Below are 20,362 nucleotides of genomic sequence, written 5' to 3' on the forward strand. Positions count from 1 at the left end.
CTGAAAGAGGACTGGACGTTGGGAAGCTCAAGTTTCTTGAAGTTTGTTGATTGCGCCCGACTGTGCTATAGGTCTGGGAACGTTGAGACAGCCCTTTGCCTTCAAGGAACTTGCATCCTGCTAGGGAGAATGATGGTAATTGTGTAAACAAACGAAATCACTACCTCTTTGGATTCCCACAGCTACTTTTACAGGAGAAAAGTGAAGCATGACTTAGCATGGATGCTGGATTCCGACACGACCTGCCTAATATCCTGGTCACCATCCCACCCACGCTAACAGAGGGCAGCTTTGTCAAAAATTAGTTACCTGGTCACTCCACTTCTAGCAGATTATCCTTGGGAAAATATTTACTCAGGAACAAGAAGAACTATTCAAGAAGAGAGTTATTTAGAAGACAGAATGGTTCATTGACAGTATGGAATGTTTTTCACCCATTATGCATGCTCTTTGAAAGGAAATAAACTGGGAACGGGGCTTTTCTACAGGTGTCCAGATTGTGTTTTGTGTTTTCTTTACATTTTTATGTATTTTCAAATTTCCTAGTAACAAAAGTAGACTTTGAAAAGGGTGAATGTCATTTAAAACCTTTATAAGGATTCTACAGAAACACATTTGCTAGGTCATGAAAAGAATAAGTATAGGTACTGTGGCACACAGTTAAGTGTGGAAGGCAATGTGCAAAAATGAACAAATCCATGTGTGAAAGACCAAAAGAAAAAAACAGTGTGAAAAACTCTTCAAAGGATGGTAATAATGTCTCTTCAACATCATAAGCTCAGTGCTGTGACTATCCCAACTGTGCAAACCGTGGTCTCCATGTTTCCAGTTTTTATTATCTGGATGGTGCTATATGCCTCACTTGTAGATGACAGAATAAGCCACCAGCAGAAGCAATAATGACACTACTGAGCCTTTCTACTGGATCAGCATGCATCCTCTGAAGAAAAAATTTATAAATTCAGCTCCTTTAGTTAGCACTTCTTTCAAGTCCAGAGACAATGCTGACCTTGAAACAGAATGGAAGACCTGGTTAAAATGAAAGTCAGATAAAAAGTTAACTAGCAAAGAACAGTCCCAGAGGAAAGAGGAAAAACTCCCTATGGATTTGGTCTCAGGCTCCCTTGGAACCTTTGGGTAGGACAATTGGATTGCACTCGGAAAACAAATGTTCACTTAAATTGTGTATACCCAAAGACAAAAAGAATCCAGTAGGGCAAAGATGCTCAAGGAGTGATTTTCTGTTAAGAGGCCGCAAGAGTACTTCACCAGCTTCTTTCTTTGTTGGCTCTGTACCATTCTTTGCCCCCCTCCCCTGGGTAGTCACTGCATCAGTGGAGATACATGCCACTTGACCTTCAGGTCTCTCATTGATCCTCTCCAGGCCATTTTCCTTACTGCTCATTTGGTTCAAAACATTCCCATGTTTCATCTAAATACTTATTCTTGAGTTTCAAACTCATAACTAATGTGACTTCACTGGCAAATTCCTGCTTATTTCTCAAGTCTGCAAGTGTCGTTTACTCCAGCCAGTCTTCCTCTACCATCTCTTGACTAGATTGGGTCAAGGTTATGGGAGCTATGTGCTCTTCCCCAACAGCATCCAATACTTACCTTCTTGTAAGACCCGTTCATTCATTCATTCATTCATTCAACAAGTATTTCCTGCATTGAGTGCCTACAGTGTACCAGGTACCATTCTAGTGCTGGTACCATGTGGGAATGAGAAAGGCCCTGCCCTCCTGGAACTTAGGTTCTAGTGTGGGAATAACAAACCACACATAAATCCTCATTTTACTGTCTGGCAGTAAATGCTATGGAGCAAAACGAAGCAAGTTGAGGAAATGGACAGAGGGACTGGGTCCATGCTGTTTTAGATGGGGTGACCAGGGAAGTCTTCTCCAAGGAGGTGGCATTTGAACGGAAACTTAGATGAAGTGAGGGGGTGAGCCTCACAAAGACCTGGGAGAAGAGTTCCATGTGGAGGACACAGGAGATCAGAAGGTTCTGGTGTGACTATCTCCCTCAGGGACTCTTCCTCACCAAACTCATTGAGTTGTTGGTGGCACCTGGCATGTAGCAGGGACTTAAACATGTGTGGAACATATGGTCAGATGAAATTTATTCTCGTGTCCCCCTATACACAAGCTTTTGCATCTGCTATTTTATCTGGAATGTCCTTTTCTCTCCCCTTTAAATATTCCCCACATTTGTCTGCTCTGTTAAGCCTGGCTTGCTTGAGCCTCTAGCCTCAGCACACTCGATTACCACAGCCACAGCACCTATGGGCGCTGCGCAAGTCTACCCAGCAGAAACCTCAAGAGTGGATGCAGTGAGGCGACTCTCAGGTGGGCTCTTCAGGGGATGAGCTCTCCAACTTTGAGTCCTCCACCAACTTCATGGGCAAGGACAAAAAGGCGACTGCATGTTATGAAACAATGTGATCATACTTTTGGATAAAACTTTCTCCTTTGGCCCTCAGGGGAGAGAGAAGGGGCGACTTGCCCATGCTGACTGCCCCCTCCAGTACCCGTAGGCAGAAGACTATGGTGTCCATTTTGACAAGACCCCTCATTGTTGCAGTTGAGCACATTTGCCCTGTACATCTAACAGCAGCTGGCACTCTCTAGCTCCTGTGACAATAGCCTTGATTACACATATTTTGTAAATTTCATTTCTGCTTTCCTTTTTACTATTAAACACTGCCAGAATACTTGCCCCTTACCCTGTCATAGGTGACAGCCACCACAGCCACTATCTTTATGACAGGTACCAAATACTGACAGAACTCAAAGAGGCAAATTATAGACTCACCAAGATTTCATATTTCATTTTTTATTACCAATCAAAAATAAATTCCATATATTGTTTAGCAAATATTATCATTGTCTTGTGACAAAAGACACAAGAGTCATACAACAAAACTCCCCGAGAGTCAAACTCATAACAATGCCAAAATAAATCACAAAAATATACAAATTAAAATCTTATGCAAAATAAATAGGAGTTATTTGCTACGGTGGCTGTGACTTGCCTACCCATTTGGAGGCCATTTACAAAGGTCTCCCTTACATGGGAAGACATGCAGGGGTGGGCCAGTTCCAGGGTATGGCTCAGCCCAGGAACCAGAGGTTGGAATAGGAAGTGAAAAATTGCACTGGGAGGAGGAAGTCATCGGACCAGGATTATTTGGAAATAATTATGACCCTCTGCAAGAAGTGATTATAAATGGGAAAAGGGAGGGGGAGGAGGGACCATCTGTTGGTAGTAACTGTGTGTGCAAAGAGGTAGCTGTGGAAGTGTGTGCACCTGCTCCTTTTACTTCACACACACTCACTTGGTTCAGGCCAATACGGTCTGCTCCACCTGGCACTCAGGTCTCTCAGGAACACAGCTTTGCAAGCTCCCGTGCGGACTCAGAAAGCAAGCTGCTCCTGTAGAAAACTGAGGGGTTTCCCCCAACAGGTAATAAAGGTCTAGTGTCTATTTTTCTCATGACTGAGAACCCATGGGTATTCCCACTTTCTCTCCAGACTTTTACGAATAAATTCTGTGACTGGGGAAGACTTTAAACTGGCCAGGCAAGTATATTTGGTACAAGACATTTCCTGGTCCCAAGAGTTAGGATTCTCCAGGCGCTTGAAGAATAGAGTACTTGGGGTGACAGAAGTCACTGACTGAAGAAAGGGTCAATAAATACTACTTAGGTGGAAGGCTTGCAAGTCTCCCTCGCCTGATCTTGGGCCCTGGGCACCTGTTTCACCTGATGAAAGGGCCAACATGGACCTTGGTCCCACAGCCTCCCCAACAGTGGCAAGCCTGGAGCCCCGCAGCAAGGCCTAATTCAGCCCCAAGGAAAAACTGCCTGGGCAGAACTCCATGTGGGGACGGAGCTCTCGGGTTCCAGTACCACCAGCTTGAGCCAAGGCCAAGATGACAACTCAGGCTAGGATTACAAAGATGGGGCAACAGGGCTGCCAGCTGTGTGCCTTTTAGGAAGAAACTTCCTTTCCTGGGTTTTGTACATGTGTGAACAGGGTTGGGTAAGCCTCAGCCACACAGGAAAGGGCATGAAGAACCTTAGGTTGGCTTCCTATGTGTCCTGTTGTCCTCAATCCCCAAGAGGCATTGGGGTTTGGGGATGAGAAGCAGGGAGTCAGGAAAGAAGGGCTTCATAGGTCAGTGACTGACACTTGACTTAACATTGTGGGGTGGGAAGGGGGATGTATTAATTGCTAACAACACAGATGCCCATGACCAGATTCCCTCCTGGAATGGAAAGGAGTATCTCAGACAAGTCACCCGTAATGTAGACAGATGCTCTCTCGCCTAGGGGGAAACCTTTGGTAAAAGTAAGGGCAGGGCCTGGGGAGCAGGGGTAAGTGATCTTCAAGGTGTGAGACCCTGATCTGAGTCAAACCAGTGGAGACAGGGGTGAGAATCCTCAGCCTAGCCCAACTCACCAGAAGAGCCCATCAGCAGAGTTCTAGGAAATTCCAGGATCCAGCGATTGACAGGAGTAGGTGTGCTCCTCTCTGTAGCTGGGAGTACCATGTCCCTCATCACAGTTACCCAGAATCCTTCAGCCTCAGCAACGTCAGACAAGCCTCAGTGCATGTGTCCAGGCAGTTGTTCTCAGCGCTATTTGGTTGTTTCCTGAAAGGAACTATCTTCCTCCCGAGAGAAAACCTTCCTCCAGTGGGCCTCTAGGATCCCCTCTCTGGAGGAGGAGGAGGGAGAGGAGGAAGAGGAGGAAGAGTGGGCTCCCTGAGTCAGGGACATAAGCCAGAAGGTCACGGCTGGGAGCAGATTATGGCTATTGCTTCCTGGGGTGAGAAACCCTACCCCTTTTAATTAAAGTTTTTATGGGGAAAAAAATCGTTTTAAATAAAGTTCCTTAACCCTGTCTTACCTTCCCCATTCCTTTCCCCAAACAATATTTAAAAAGAGGAGCAGTGAGCCTAGTTCAGAAATTCTCTCAGTAAAAAACAGCCTCGCTCATGGTAGCTGGCCCACTGCCCTGCCAGTCTAGAACTGGGCAGCCGCTACCTCAGAGTTGTTCAGAGGTCCCTGTCGGAGGCCAAAACCCCCACACTCTGGGGGCCATCTGGCTGCTCAGTTAGACAGGCTATCTGCACCCCTCCTGGCCTAACAGGCTCCCTATCTTCATGTGGGCCCACTGGGGAGACCCCCGCGGGGCTGGCGGGGGGCCCCGGGCCCTCCTGTCAGATGGCACTCTCATGGGAAGCTCTGTGCAGCAAAGAGTTGCGCTCATTGAGAAGAGTCGTGGTCTCATCTACCACAGGCAGCTCAGCCTTCCCGGCCAAGTTCTCTGTGCAGATGGTGCAGCCATCCAGGGGAAACTGAGGGCAGTTCTCCATGCGTGAGGCCAGCAGCCCATTCTGGTACTGTTGCCGAGTGATCTGCAGGAGGAAGGGATGAGGTTCACAGAGAGCAGGAACTGAGAGGCAAACCTTACAGGACCCGGGGGAACAGGGTTGGTCAGGGTTGGGCTATGAGTCCAGAAGAGAGGACGTGACTAGCTGGAGTTTCTGGAAGCTAGTGAAAATAAGGAATGAGAATAAGGAGGACACACATCTTGGGACCAGGCCCTCTGTGCCATGTGTGGTGGGCAAAAGAAAGAAGTTGCTGACTGCTGAGGCAGAGTTATCCAAATGCCCAGGACAAGGAAGACAGCGCTTCCCAGATGGAGACACAGGAAGCACTCACCTTAATGTACTGGAGGTCCATGAGCGCCCGGACACTGAAGTCAGAGATGTACTGGCCCAGGATGGAGCTGCCAAACTGGTTGCTGCTGCCTGCCAAGGTAGCTGTGTTCGTGAGATCCGTGCGGTCCGGGTAACTGAGGGAGGCTGAGCGACTGAGGGTGGTGGGGTGGGATGGGGAGTGGTCTGTGGGGAGAGACAGGTCGTCAGGCCAGGAGCCCCCGGTGGCCCCTCACAGCCTCTTGCTAACCTGTCCCATGGACACCTGGGAGCAGGGCCCCCACCAGGAATGGGAACAGTTCTTAAGGACAAGCAGAAGCTCCAACAGTAGAAGATCTGACCTCATCAAAGCAAATGAGTTAGTTTGTTTAGAAGTGTTGTGCAAGAAGTATTAAAAAGCCTACCAAAGCAGAAAACAAAAACCGAAGACACAGAAAGTTTATAGCTGCACAACCCTCATTTCCCCAACAACTAATCAGTCAAGGGCAACATAGTGATTACCCTGCCATGGCAGACAAGTCGCTATCTTTGTCTCTGTACCAGCTTATATCAGGTGACATACACTATATACTTTTAAATTATATTAAAGGAAGACATACAGTTTGCACCCTCTCCCTGCGCATCCACACAGACCTCACAACACCATGCCCTATTCACGTCTTAAAATGTTGTTTTGTTTTTTGTTTTTAAGTAGGCTTCATGCCCAGCGCGGAGCCCAATGTGTGGCTCGAACTCATGAACCTGAGATCAAGACCTGAACTGAGATCAAGAATCAGACACTTAACTGACCCAGTCACCCAGGCGCCCCTTAAAATGCTTTTCAGACATCAAAAGTATGTTCTGCACATGACCTGTTCTGGGTGGAACTGTCCCAGCCACTTGTGTCTGCTGGCCCCAGTCAATGTGACAAGAGGGACAAGGGCAGCAGGTTCCTCTCACAGGAACCTAGAGCCTCCAGAGCTCCAGGCCTCCCACTCTGGTGGTTTTCTCCAGGCTGGTCCAAGTGCCCCTCCCTTGAGGCAAAGACTGGGGTAGTGGTGAAGGCGCCTCTTCCCATGACCAGGGGCAGCACAGGCCTCCATTCAGACGACTGTAACCAGGAAAGGGGGATGACTCAACCACAAATGAGGAAGGAACAGACTCCTTATTTTGAAAAAGGAACTGTACCCATATTGTACATCATTAGCTCTTATTTTTGAGAACACTTAGAAAACAATGAAATGCACAAAGAAGTTAATTGTGAAGGCATGCTGGCTTCTTTTAAACAAACAGGAAGTGCACTAAGCTTATTTACTTAACCACTAGGTTACTAACTAACTATTAAGTTAGCTATTCTAACAAATAGTTCAGTGAAGACAGCAAACACAATGAATCCAGGTGACTGAAGGACCAATTCAAGTTTAACTGAGGGAGACTGAACTGAGTAATACTCTATCTTTGAGCTTCATTCATAAAACTAGGAAAATATAGTCTGGGTAGTCTGTGATTGGGCGGTGTACAATCATTAGAGAGGATCGTGTGCATATATCACTTATCCTAACCTAACATCTCTGATTAAGTCCTAGAAAAGAAACACAAATACTAAAGATATTACCTAATATTTCATGTTAATCATTTGGATGATGGAATGCTTTTATTAATGCTTATTAATGCTCCAGAAACTGAATTTAAAAACAACACAGATTAGTGACACGGCCCTTTAAAAATAGAAGCCCAAAAAGAAATAGACCAAAATATGAAACGTTTCTGAATAATGAAATTATGATACTTCTTAATTTTCTTAAGACTTTTTCTATTTGCTCAACTTTCTAAATAAGCTACGTTGCTTTTATGATTAAAACAGAACTATAAATGTGTAAAAAAAAAATTAAGAGATTTTGACTTGGTAATTTCATTCTGAAAGGATATCCTGAGAACATAATCTTAAACACAGAGAAAGTTTTTTCACAACACATCCTGGTGTTATTTAGACCCCAATGAACATACATAAGGGGCGGAATAACAAATGCAGGCACATGTGCCTGGGGGAATACTGCGTGGCTCTAACCAGAAAGCTTATGGAAAAGCATCTCTGTTCCCATATTAGGTACAAACATCAGGATCTAAACCATGTATACATAAACTCCTGGCCAGTGTGACACAAGAGCAAGAGCAGAAGAGAGAAGAGGGGGCTGAGATGTTGGCCAAGGAGGACCAATATGGTCCATTCTGTTGTCATTGGACATCACCCACTCAAAGGCCATTGTCAGCTTCCCACTTCTATTACAGCCAAAAGGTGGCTGTTTGAAAAGGCTGAGTGTCTTCTAAATCACCTTTTTACTTTTTTTTTTTAAAGAGAATCGATAAAAACATGTCCTTTGGTACAGCTGAGGAGAAAAAACCCAGCTGTACGAATATAAAATGGGAAAAGATGGACTCTGGTGATAGGACTGTCAGGGCCTCAGGAGCTTCTTTAAGTTACACAGCGAGACTGGAGCTCAAAGGCACTTGTAATGCTCTTAACCTCCCCTGGGCTCACCAGGTCAGGCCAGAATTCTGATGGTGAGACCAGCACCTTCCGCCACCCTCTGCTGCCTCCACATAAATGACTGAGAACTGACTCAGTCAGCCCAGCAATTCTGGGATAAGGCTCAAGAGTGTGTCCCAGCAAAGGCCAGAAACAGTATATGGCATTGGGCCTCTTCCTCAATAGTTTATGATTGGAATAGCACATTTTAGTTGTAATCAAGAAGAAAACAGAAGTAACAATTGAGCTCTAACATTTCATACCAATTCTCTCATTGCTCCTGACAATTCTAAGAAGTGGGCACATATATTGTTCCCATTTCACAAGAGGGAACAAAGACTTAGAGTAAGTCAGCTCCCGGAATCATTTAGCTAGTAATTGCAGAGACAGCATTCAAACAGGGCAGTTTGCCCAGGGCCGCACTTCTAACTGCCCGGCGGCTGCCTCCCCCTGGCAGGCAGACACCAGCAGCAACAGAATGAAGAGCAAAGCCTGTGAAGAAAGGAGGAAAGTTTTTTAGAAAAAGCTGATGACATGACAGGCATCGTGATGTTTGTGAGTGGCCTTGATCAGGGGGTGCCGAACAGCTGGGTTCACTTGGCCTGGCCAGAAGCAACCCTCCCTTCCCACCCTATCTGTGTGGATGCGTGCGTGTGTGTATGTGCATGTGCACGTGTGTGTGTCTTCTCAAGGACTGAAGGACCTTTGGGGATGCTCTTCCAGAACCAGGGCAAAGCCACCCAGTAATTGGGCCCTAGGCCAAGCAGAGCCAGTGCAAATCAAGCTGGCCCACAAGTGTGAACGGGTGGGATGGCCTGAGGTGCTGTGGGGAGCCCCAGTGCCTGCTGGGAGAGGTTAGTAGAGCTGTGGTATGTGGGCTCAGGCGATAGGTGGCAGTGCAAACTTCTCCAGCCATGCCATGTTACCTGAGAGCCAGGAGAGCAGGGAGTTCCGCTTGCCAGGCGGACACCCGACCTGGGTTGAAGGCACTGGAGCAAAAGAGGAAAAGGTCAGCGATGGGTAGGGTGAGGAGGCAGAACATGGAGCCACAGGTATGGGATAGAGAAGCAGATCTGCTGGGGGTCAGGCTCCCTTGGGCAAAGAGGGGGCACAATGGAAAGGGGGACATGGCTCTGATGGGGAGGGGCTTAGGGCAATCCAACAAGCCCTGCTCAGAGAGGGGCAGAAGCTTCCACAGTGAAGCAAGCCCCCCAGAAGTCATCCCTTCTTCCTTTTGGCCACTCCAAGTGGGAACTGAGTGCCTCCAGGTCAAAGGATAGAGCCCAGGACTCTGACCCAAGCCTCTAAGGCATTGTTGCAGAGAAAGCGTGCCTGGAGGAAATGTCCCATGACCCTGTGCCTTTCTGGACAAGATTTCCCCCAGCTGGATGGCAAGAGGTGCTCTTGGGAGGGGCAGAGAAATCCTCCTTAGGCCCAATGCATCCAGGCAGAGGCCAACTGCTCCAAAACCCAGCTCTGGAACCTTGTCTCCTCACTCTCTCCTTCCTGGAGCCTGCTCATGCTGGTGGAGGGGCAGAGCTACGTCACACCAGTGGATAAGCTGAGCTGTGTCAATATACATGGATGCCCTGGGCCCTGCACAGGTCTTCTTTGTCAAAGGACAGCAACAGGCATAGCACAGAGGCTCTCCAGGAGATGCACACACACCTAAATGTGTGGCCTGTCCCCCAGCAATAAAGTAGATTTTCGCTTTCCAGCCTGCAGCAACCTGGAGCCCCTCTGGAGGTTAAGAGGGTCATACAACTGGTGAGGAGCCAATCTGGCAAGACTTGGGTCTTGCCTGCAGGGTGCCACTTTAGTCACAAGGTCCCTCTGGCAAGGGGAGCCTGAACCACCCAGGACTGGAGAAGCAGAAAGCGCCAGGGTGGCCAGAGTGGCCCTTCCCTGGACTTCCCACAACCTCTCTTGGAGGGCATGTCCAGTCCCTCTTTGTCCCAAATCCCTTTCTGCCATCAGAACCAGCCCTCTGGGCACTTGGGTGGCTCAGTTAGGCATCTGACTCTTGATTTTGGCTCAGGTCATGATCTCACAGTTTGTGAGTTCAAGCCCCATGCCGGGCTCCTCAGTGGCAGTGCAGAGCTTGCTTGGGATTCTGTCTTCCTCTCTCTCTGCCCTTGCCCCACTTGCTATCTCTCTCTCAAAATAAATAAATAAACATTAAAAAAAAAAAAAAAAAATCCAGCCCTTAACCAAAAGGCAGTGGCTAAGCCCCCTGAAAAGTCAAGCCCATCTGCAACCTGCCCAGCAAATAGGCCCCGGCCTGGCTCCCAACCATAGGCACTCTGGACCCCCTCACTCTCCACCTCAATTCCCTAACCCAGTCTCCATGAGCAAGAGCCTGTGGCCTCCCTCCACCTGTCTCCACTCATTCTTCTCGCTGCTGTGGCTGCTTGCCTGGTTGGCCCATTCTGCTGTCGTACTTCCCCCTGCTCAAAGGCCATCAATGGCTTCCTGCTTCCTATCACAACCAAATGCTGCCAACTTTCTGGGGCTCCCCGACATGTCCTTACTCCCCATGGTCCTCCCCCAACTCTGGCAGGCTGTTCTCACATCTCAAGACATGCTCTCAGCTCTATGCAGGCCTTTGCGCAGATTCCCCTTCCCATCTCTTCTCCCCACTCTCAGAATCCTGTCCGAAGGAGCCAGTCACAGCTCTTCTGGACCACCTCTGCTAGGCCCTGACAACTCTGGCCCTGACTGGCCTCCCTCTCCCCTGAGCCACCTGGACTGCCCCAGGTTCTGGGTGCCAGTCTAAGTATCCGCCCAACCCAGGTATGCTGGAGGGCAGCACAGAAGCACAGATGCAACCCAGCGACTCACCAGAGGTGGGCGAGGACAAGGCCATGGTCCCATAGTAGGAGAAGGCGCCTGTCTCAAACTTCATGTTCTCCTTCCCGGCCTCCACCTCCACCTTCCCCTGGAAGAACACAGGGCCAGGAAAACAAACAGACTAAGAAAGAAAACTCAACGGAGGGAAAAAAGGACAAAGCAAGAGGGAGAAGTAAGGGCGAGGAAGAGCTGGTTCCAGAGCCCTGAAGAGTTCAGGTACCCTGACCTGGAGACTCAAGGGTGGCTTCTCAGGAAGAGGGTGGGCAAAGGGGGAGCAGAGGCTCAGGGGCAGGCTGGACGTTCCCTAGGCAGGAAAGCCCTGCGTCCCCCAGCCACCTCAGCAGGCAAGGAGGGGACAGTGGGCATAGGGGGGCAGGCACGGAGCAGGCCACTTACCTGCAGGATGAGGATAAAGTAGTCGGCCGGCTTATTTCGGGTGTACAGGTAATGGCGAATGTAATATTTGTTGTGCTCATCAAACTTGAGTTCCTGAATGACGTCTGGGTACTTGAGCAGGCGAAGCAGGATTTTCTCGGATATTAGAGAGGGGCTGAACTGGGGAACCTCTGTAGGAAGAGAGATGAGGACTTCACAGGGGGCCTGGAATAGGCAACGTGGGGAACACAGCCCCCTCCCTGCCCAGGCCCTTCCCTTTGGTTCTGCACCTCCCTGGGAAGGAAGCACCTTTGGATCCAAACAGGTTACACTCCAGTCAGCCCACCTGCCTAGGCTGGAATGGCGGCGCCTGCACTAATAGTGTGTGATCTTGGGCAAGTTACTTAACCTGTGTCTCAGTTTCCTCATCTGTAAAATGAGGATTAAAAACCTCGTGGGGTTGGGGCACCTGGGTGGCTCAATATCTGATTCTGAGAATCTGGTTCTTTTTTTTTTTTTTTTAATTTATTTATTTTTCTAAATTTACATCCAAGTTAGTGCAAAAATGATTTCAGGTGGGGCGCCTGGGTGGCTTGGTCGGTTAAGTGTCCGACTTCGGCTCAGGTCACGATCTCACGGTCCGTGAGTTCGAGCCCCGTGTCGGGCTCTGTGCTGACAGCTCAGAGCCTGGAGCCTATTTCGGATTCTGTGTCTCCCTCTCTCTCTGCTCCTCCCTTGTTCATGCTCTGTCTCTCTCTGTCTCAAAAAAATAAATAAACGTTAAAAAAAAAAAAATTAAAAAAAAAAATTAAAAAAAAAATGATTTCAGGAGAATTCAGTGATTCATCCCCTATGTACAACACCCAGTGCTCACCCCAACAAGTGTCTTCCCTAATGCCCCTTGATCATTTAGCTCATTCCCCCACCCACAACCCCTCCAGCAACCCTTAGTTTGTTCTCTGTATTTGAGTCTCTTATATTTTGTCCCCCTCCCTATATTATTTTTGTTTCCCTTCCCCTATGTTCATCTGTTTTGTATCTCAAATTCTACATGAGTGAGGTCATACGCTATGTCTTTCTCTGCCTAATTTTGCTTAGCATAATACCCTTTAGTTCCATCCATGTTGTTGCAAATGGCCAAGATTTCATTCTTTTTGATTGCCGAGTAATACTCCGTTGTATATATATACACCACATCTTCTTTATCCATTCATCCATCGATGGACATTTGGGCTCCTTCCATACTTTGGCTATTGTTGATAGTGCTGCTATAAACATTGGGGTGCATGTGCCCCTTCGAAACAGCACACCTGTATCCCTTGGATAAATACCTAATAGTGCAATTGCTGGGTCATAGGGTAGTTCTATTTTTAATTTTTTGAGGAAACTCCATACTGTTTTCCAGAGTGGCTGCACCAGTTTGCATTCCCACCAACAATGCAAAAGAGATCCTCTTTCTCCACATCCTCGCCAACATCTGTTGTTGCCGGAGTTGTTAATTTTAGCCATTCTGACTGGTGTGAGGTGGTATCTCATTGTGGTTTTGATTTGTATTTCTCTGAGCATCTGACTCTTGATTTCGGCTCAGGTCATGATCTTGCAGGTTGTGGGTTCAAGCCTCGTGTCGGGCTCTGCACTGATACCGTGGAACCTGCTTAGAATTCTATGTCTCTCCCTCTCTCTTTCTCTGCCCCTCCCCTGCTCATATAGGTGCAGCACTCTCTCTCTCTCAAAATAGATAAACATTTAAAAAAAAAAAAAAAGATTTCTAAAAAAAAAAAATAGTAACAATTAAACAAAACAAAACAAAACAAAACAAAACAAAACTTGGTAGGGTTGGGGCTCCTGGCTAGCTCAGTCAGTGGAGCATAGGACTCTTGATCTCAGAGTCACAAGTTACAACCTCACATTGGGTATAGAGGTTACTTTAAAAACAAAACATGCTCTGGGGCGCCTGGGTGGCTCAGTAGGTTAGGTGTCTGACTTTGGCTCAGGTCTGATCTCACCGTTTGTGAGTTTGAGCCCCGTATTAGGTACTGTGTTGACAACTCAGAGCCTGGAGCCTGCTTCAGATTCTGTGTCTCCCTCTCGCTCTGACCCTCTCCTGCTCACACTGTGTGTGTGTCTCTCTCTCTCTCAAAAATAAATAAACATTAAAAAAAAAAAAACTCTTAGATACATTCTTGCCATATGGAAAGTGCTTCATAAATATTATCATCATTATCATTAGCACTATCGTCAATATCCTGGCAGGAAAAATAAAGAGAATTAACATCCTTCAGCAAGTGAGAGTTAGGAAGGAAGTCAGATTTTGGGGGGAGGTGGGGAATAGGCAGGAGCTTTTCAAATCAATCACCCAGATCCCCAAAGGGGCTTTGAGTCAGGGGTGAGAAGAGAGAAATGTCATTGGCCTAGAGGTCAAGTCCTGCTGGACCCAGCAAATTCAGGCAGAGGGGAAGGAGGAGAGATGAGAACAGAACTGGATTGAGACTCCTTGGAGTGCACGAGCCAGACAAGAGCTGTGCCAGACAAGAGCTGTGCCAGACAAGAGCTGTGGGCCCACAGTATGTGGAAAGGCCTCTTTCTCCCTCCTCCTCCCCAGCACCCATGGGTCTGCGGAACCCCAGGGCCCACTTCAGGTACTCCCAGTGGTTATTTTCAAAACCAACTTGGTTGCTTCCTAGAAATTTGCAATGGCAACCCATCAACAAAGAAAACAAATCACAAGGTGTGCCCCAGGGATACAGGGAAGGCGCCTTGCCCCCTTTCAGAGGCAATCATGTTTTCCCTATACCTTTCACCTGACACAGCCCTTGTCCCATGGGAGAAAGTAGCCAGAGGCCTAGAATCCTTCTTCCATGACTGTATCCCATCAACACCTGAAGGCCCTCCACTTGCTCTTACCCGTAGCCAGGAAGCGATGAGCCGCCAGAAGTAGCTGAGGTGAAATTTTCACCTTGAGTTCATTGTCAGCATCCTTAAAGGCTGAGAAGTCACGTTTGTTCTTCTCAGATACTCGTTTCCGGCTTCGGTTGTCAGCTGCAAGAGGCAGAATCTAGAACTGAGAACACTGAACCCCAATGACTCAGGAACAGACTAGAACCTGCTCTCCAGTCCCCAGCTCTGCAGTCCTTTCTTCCAGGCACAAGCAGCAGTGTCTGCACCAGGGCAAGGTCCCTGGCCAGGGTGAGACACGGAGTTCCTGGGTCTCAGGGTGCCAGCCCTCCCATGTCCTTGCACTGTGGCCTTCCCACCTAGGGGCACCTAGGATGTGAATAGGAAAAGGTTCCGGGCCTGTGGAGAGGATGGAACTCACTGTACATATCCGACTCGTCCAGGATCTCAGATTTGATGATCTCCTCAATGACATCCTCCAGGGTGACCAGGCCCAGCACCTCGTAGAAGGGGTCACCTTCACCCTCGTTGTTCACCTTCTGCACGATGGCCAGGTGGGACTTCCCTGGCCGGGGGGGGGGGGGGGGGGGGAGGACAATGCAATGAGTCAGGCAAGAACAAAGGGATCAGGCATGAGACTCCTCCACCAAAACGTTAACACACGTGGGGTCATGAGTCACTGGGGTGGGGTATGGGTGGTTTTTTTTCCCTTTTCTTTATTTCCTGAAGTTTCTATTGCAAACAGATATTGCTCTTATGAAAAGGAAAACCAAAAGTATTTTTTAAATCTCAAGGCATTTCAGACCTTTTGTTTCAGTAGAATGAAAATGGCAAGGACCTGTCTGGTGCTGTGTATCAGAATCTCCTGAGAGTCCTGGAGAGGGGAAAGACCCACGTTGACAACCCATGGACAGTGGAGCCATCAGTCAGAGACATGTGTGTGCCAACTGGACACGGGGCTCCTGAGACAGCCCAGGCTGCCCATGGGGCCCCACGGGGCACTCACATTCCTTCACCCTGCTCTCCTTGGCAAACTCCCCAGCATGTACCCAGGGGCTGTGATACTGCCCGAGGCAAAGGCTCTCAGTTCCCAAAACCATTAACAAATTAGCCCGGGCTGTAATTAGGCCAGGCAAATACTATAATTAGAGAAAGGCCACCCTTTCAACCTAAAACAAGAGAAAGTTGGGTAGCAGAGGGAGGGTGGAGGGACCCTCCACAGAAGCTTTGTGGGGGTAGCAGGGCTTTCCTGGCCCTCTTTCTGATTGTCTACCCTGTTCTCGTGCCCCCTGCCCCAGTGCATGACAGGAAGGAGACAGCCAAGGGCTTGGCCCACACTTCAGTTTGAATGGAACTGTGTACCCCACACAGGGACACAGGTTTGGAGCAGCTTAAGGGAAAAAACCCTGGGAGAGCTGAGGCCAAGCTAGGGTCTCCTATGCAATGTCCCCTTCACAACCCAGTCTTAGGCCCCACTCTAAGAACTTCTCTGTAGAAGACATTTTCCAAGTCTCTAAGGCCGCTGGAAATCCCCCAACCCCAGGATGCGTTCCTCAGAACTCCAGAGAGGCACCAGTTCTCAGGAGCAGCATTTTAAAAAACAGAATAAAGGAAAAAGATATCAGAGTACGCCACATGTGACTGGGGCGGGGGGTGGGGGAGTATGTTCTGTGCAACTTTCACACACATGCCAGTCACTATGCTACACTCATTTCCAGCTACAAGTTGTGGTCAAAACACTTTCAGCACTTTGCTAGACAGAACCATGGCTAGACTTGACTAAAAACTCTACTGTCTCTGTCTCAAAAATAAACATTAAAAAAAAAAAAATTTTTTTTTAAAAAGGGGGGGCACCTGGGTGGCTCAGTCGGTTAAGCGTCCGACTTTGGCTCAGGTCATGATATCACAGTCCATGAGTTCGAGCCCCGCATTGGGCTCTGTGCTGTCAGCTTAGAGCCTGGAGCCTGCTTCAGATTCTGTGTTGCCCTCTCTCTCTGACCCTCCCTCGTTCATGCTCTGTCTCTCTCTGTCTCAAAAATAAATAAACATTAAAAAAAAAAACAAAAAACAAAAAACTCTAGACATGAGGGGCACCTGGATGGCTCAGTTAAGCATCCAGCTTCAGCTCAGGTCATGATCTCACTGTTAATGAGTTCAAGCCCTCCGTCGGGCTTTCTGCTGTCAGCAGCATGGAGCCTGCTTCAGATCCTCTGTCCCCAGCTCACTCTTCCCCTTCCCTGTTGGCACTCTGTCTCTCTCTCAAAAATAAACAAACATTAAAAAAACAAAAAACAAAACCACACACACACACAAAAACCCTCTAGACATGAGCCAACAGGGGCAAGAGATCCATCAAGGTCCTCCAGCAGGCAGCACCCACTCAGGGCTGGGTCTGGCCCCCAGGCCTCTCTGCCTGCTGGACGCTGCCCATCCAGGAGTGTCTTCTAGAAACAGAAACAATGTTCTGGGTGGTCTAAGGCAGCCAGCTAAACTATGCCATCAGGTGGAACCAGAGTAAAAAGCGAAGTAGCTTTTACCACCTGTCAGACTGGCACACTCCAAGACTGGTGATGCCCAGTGTTGGGGGAGACAAACATGCTGTCACAGGGTCCTCTGTTTAGTGGACAGGTAAATGGGCATATTTCAGGAGGCCGATTTGGCAGCCTGTCTCAAAACTAAAGGTTTCTAACCTAGGAATCAGAAATTCCACGGGGAGAAAGTTGGCTATAATCTTTCCCAAAGCAGAAAGACACAGAAGCAAACAGAACAGTTAACAACCTCAAACCAGAAACAACCTAAATCAACAGCAATGGAGCAGGAGTACTGAATAGTGGCCGCCACTGCTCTGGGGAAAAGGCAGCAGGCTGGATGGACAGACAGAATGTGGAATGAAGCCCCACACAGACTGTTGATGGAACAGCAAGCAGTGGTGCCAGCTGCCTGCGCAGAAACTCAGGGCTGGCACTTGGCGGGATGGGGGGAGGAGATGAATTGCCTTGAATTGCATGGAAGACCAGACAGTGATCACCTCTGGGGTTATGTGGAGTTTGGGGGAGAGGCCCTATTATCCCTTACTCTGTACCCTTCTGATACTGTTCTACTTGATGGGCAGGTTTCACTACTAGAATTTTTTTTAATTGACAAAGAGGGGAAAAACAAAATCAAGGGAAACAAAGGGAGACTGGGGAGACTCTGGGGTGAGCAAGGACCCTCTGTGCCTAAATGGACACAGACTGAGTCCCACGTAATGAGGCGTGTTTGAATGTGGCTCAGTTAGCAGCGCCTTGCTCAGAGCGCAGAAGTCAGGGCCTCGGCACAGAAGAGACAAAGCTTTAATAACCTGAGCAAATGTCCTCCTCTCCACTGAGCCTCCCTCCAATTAACCACAGGCTCACAACAAATCCTGACGCACAGTCACGGGTGCACTGGGCCACACAGGGAAAGGCTGGTGGCTTCTCTAAAGGACAGAAATATCCCTCCTTGTAGAAGAAATAAGCTGATTCCTTGAGACCAATGTTGGGGCCACTCTCAGCCCTCCTGCCTCCTCTCTGAGGCTCCGTTGTTTGCAGCATCACTGGTGTGTGCGGATGCCCTCTAAGGGACAGGTAACCTGAAGGCGTACAGGCCTGGGGCGCCACCCAGTCACCTCTGCTCTACTTTGCCCAGAGGAGTTTTGTTTTGTTTTGTTTTTTATGGTCTTAGCAGAAGATTCTCCTCCTTAGCTAGAGAACCTCTCTTGCCAAGGTCACCAGTGACTTCCAGTGACAGGGTCTCATGCTCAGGCTGCATCTTCTGATGAGGGGTCACTCTCTCCCACTTCCTGGAAATCCTTCCTCTCCTTGGTTTCTAGCACACAGCTTTCCTGGTGTTCCTCTCACCTCAGGGGCTGCTCCTTCTCCCTGACCTCTTTACGTGGGAGCATCCCAGAGCTCAGTCCTCGGACCTGGTCCCTTGCTTTGTGACTTTAAATACAAACTGTACGTCAAGGCATCTCAAATAAACACTTCCAGCCCAGCCCACTCCCGCATCCTCTGGACTCATAAACCCAACTGGTGACTAGGTAGGTAGCTTCTCCTAGATGCCTAACATCTTGATCTCCACGTGGCCAAAACCAAATTGCCACCCTTCCCCCCAGCCTTCCTCATGTCCATCAATCCAGTAGATCAGGCCATGGGGGAGTAAACTGTCTCCTGTATTTCTCTACCCTTTTATATCCAACCTTTCCAGTAGGTCCTGTCAGCTCTACCTGCAATGGACACTTAGAATCTGGCCTCTTCTGGAGGCTTCCACTGCTACTGTCTCGTTCCAGGCCACACACATCTCCGTCTCACCCAGAGAGCTAGACTAGCCTCTAAGCAGCTCCCTGCTTCATTCTGGACCTGGGGTTGGCTCTCAACACAGCAGCAAGAGGGGGGAAGTCAGGTCACCTTATGCCTCACCCAAGTCCCTCCAGTGGCTCCTGTCTCACTCCTAGTAAAAGCCCCATCCCCCACAGAGCCCTTGGTGCTGACCCTCTCATGTCTCCTACCACTCTCTCTCCAGTGCTCAGGTCAGCCACAGGGCCTCTTTGCTGTTCTTCAAACACAACAGGCTGCTCCCTTTGCCTGGCTTGCTCCTCCCCCACACAGCTGGGTAGCCTGCCCCCACTTCAGGTCTTTGTTCATATGTGGCCCTCTCAGTGAGGCCTCAGTGAAAACTGCATAGCCCTTACCCAAAAACTACGACTCCTCCTCCAGCACCTCAACCCTAGTCATTAAATCCCCTAAAATAAATGATATAGTACGTTTATTCAATGAACTTATCATTTATGGCCCGTCTTCTCCTGCTATATTTTGAGCTACACTACAGCAGGGGCTTTAGTCTGTGTTCTTGAAACTCAGAACAGCGATTGGCATCCAGTTAAGTGTTCAATGGCTATCAGGGAATGAATGACAGTTCACGTGGACGTTCCATAGGAGAAAAAAAATGTAATCAATGGGAAGGGGGGAAGGGGGAAAGGGATGGAGCCTAGAGAAGAATTATTTTGAATTTCAGTAATTAAGTTTCCATAATTCAAAAATCATTTTTAATTTACCTTTTAAAATAAAAAGACCAACTTAGGACTTATATTTATGATCCTCATTCTATGAAATTTAAATCTAATACAGAATTTTTACTTTAATGATTTACCTTATTTTATTATTAATGTCCATTCAACTGGATAATTGGATTTTGGGGGTGGTTGGGGTGAGAAATGAAACATGAAAATTTAAATAATACATCTACCCCAAAAGCTGAGAATCCCTCAGTTCTCAAAGTAGTCCTCATTCAAAGAAAAAAGAATGAGGAAATATAGCAACATGCTCATATTTGGCTGATCCACATGAAATTGTTGATATTTGACTATTTTTGACCAAGAAAAATGACAATTTCATATTATTCAACCTAAAAGTATGGGAGGTTCAGGATGGTTTTTCTGTTTTATACTTTTCTGAATAGAAAACCCAACCTTTCCACAGTCAATAGTTTTAATTTTACAATCAGAAAGAAAGACATCCATTGAAGTAACTTTGAAAAAGACTCTCACACTGCTCCCTGCCCCACCCCCCACCCCCAAACCCTGCGGGACTGGGGCTTCCTTTTAAATTCAAACACTGCTAGCAAGGGCACCTTGAAGCTCCTACCCGCACACCTGGGCCGTGAAGCTCCCACCCGCACAGCTGCCCTTCTTCGACCTTTGTCCAGCCAGGTCTCCTCCCAGTCAGAGAACCACAGTGAGGCCTCTTTCACCTGCCCTGTCCCACCTGGAACAGGGGCAAGGAGCGAGAGGCCCCATAACCTGCCTGAGTCCCTCCCCAACCCTTCCTCTTTACCACCCTTGGCTCAGCCCTGGGGGGCTCCACCATGGGGACCATTAGCACTCACTGCCCAGTCCCGCCCCAGCGCTCCCTTCTCCCTTCACCAGCACTTGTACTGTTGCCTATGCAGTCGACTGGCGATGCTATCCCATCCCCTCCCACCTCATGCCTGG

At 48.3% G+C, this 20,362-nt stretch overlaps 1 protein-coding gene across 2 annotated transcripts in view; it reads right to left on the bottom strand.

Annotated features, from left to right (window-relative positions):
* Window positions 1-1,134: 1,134 nt before the first annotated feature.
* CNNM4 (cyclin and CBS domain divalent metal cation transport mediator 4) overlaps window positions 1,135-20,362 on the bottom strand; it is a 42,624-nt gene continuing 23,396 nt past the window's right edge. The window contains exons 2-8 of one of the 2 annotated variants that reach the window (XM_049651410.1): window positions 14,774-14,917; window positions 14,362-14,496; window positions 11,479-11,648; window positions 11,074-11,170; window positions 9,159-9,221; window positions 5,731-5,912; window positions 1,135-5,423 (exon numbers count right to left, since the gene is read on the bottom strand). In XM_049651410.1, the coding sequence (XP_049507367.1) occupies window positions 5,226-5,423; window positions 5,731-5,912; window positions 9,159-9,221; window positions 11,074-11,170; window positions 11,479-11,648; window positions 14,362-14,496; window positions 14,774-14,917 (989 nt within the window). In that variant the 3' untranslated portion in view covers window positions 1,135-5,225. The remainder of the gene's footprint in view (window positions 5,424-5,730; window positions 5,913-9,158; window positions 9,222-11,073; window positions 11,171-11,478; window positions 11,649-14,361; window positions 14,497-14,773; window positions 14,918-20,362) is intronic. The other variant, XM_049651411.1, reaches the window with a different exon arrangement.

The sequence above is a fragment of the Panthera uncia genome (assembly GCF_023721935.1).
Source record: "Panthera uncia isolate 11264 chromosome A3 unlocalized genomic scaffold, Puncia_PCG_1.0 HiC_scaffold_11, whole genome shotgun sequence".
Lineage (NCBI taxonomy): Eukaryota > Metazoa > Chordata > Mammalia > Carnivora > Felidae > Panthera > Panthera uncia.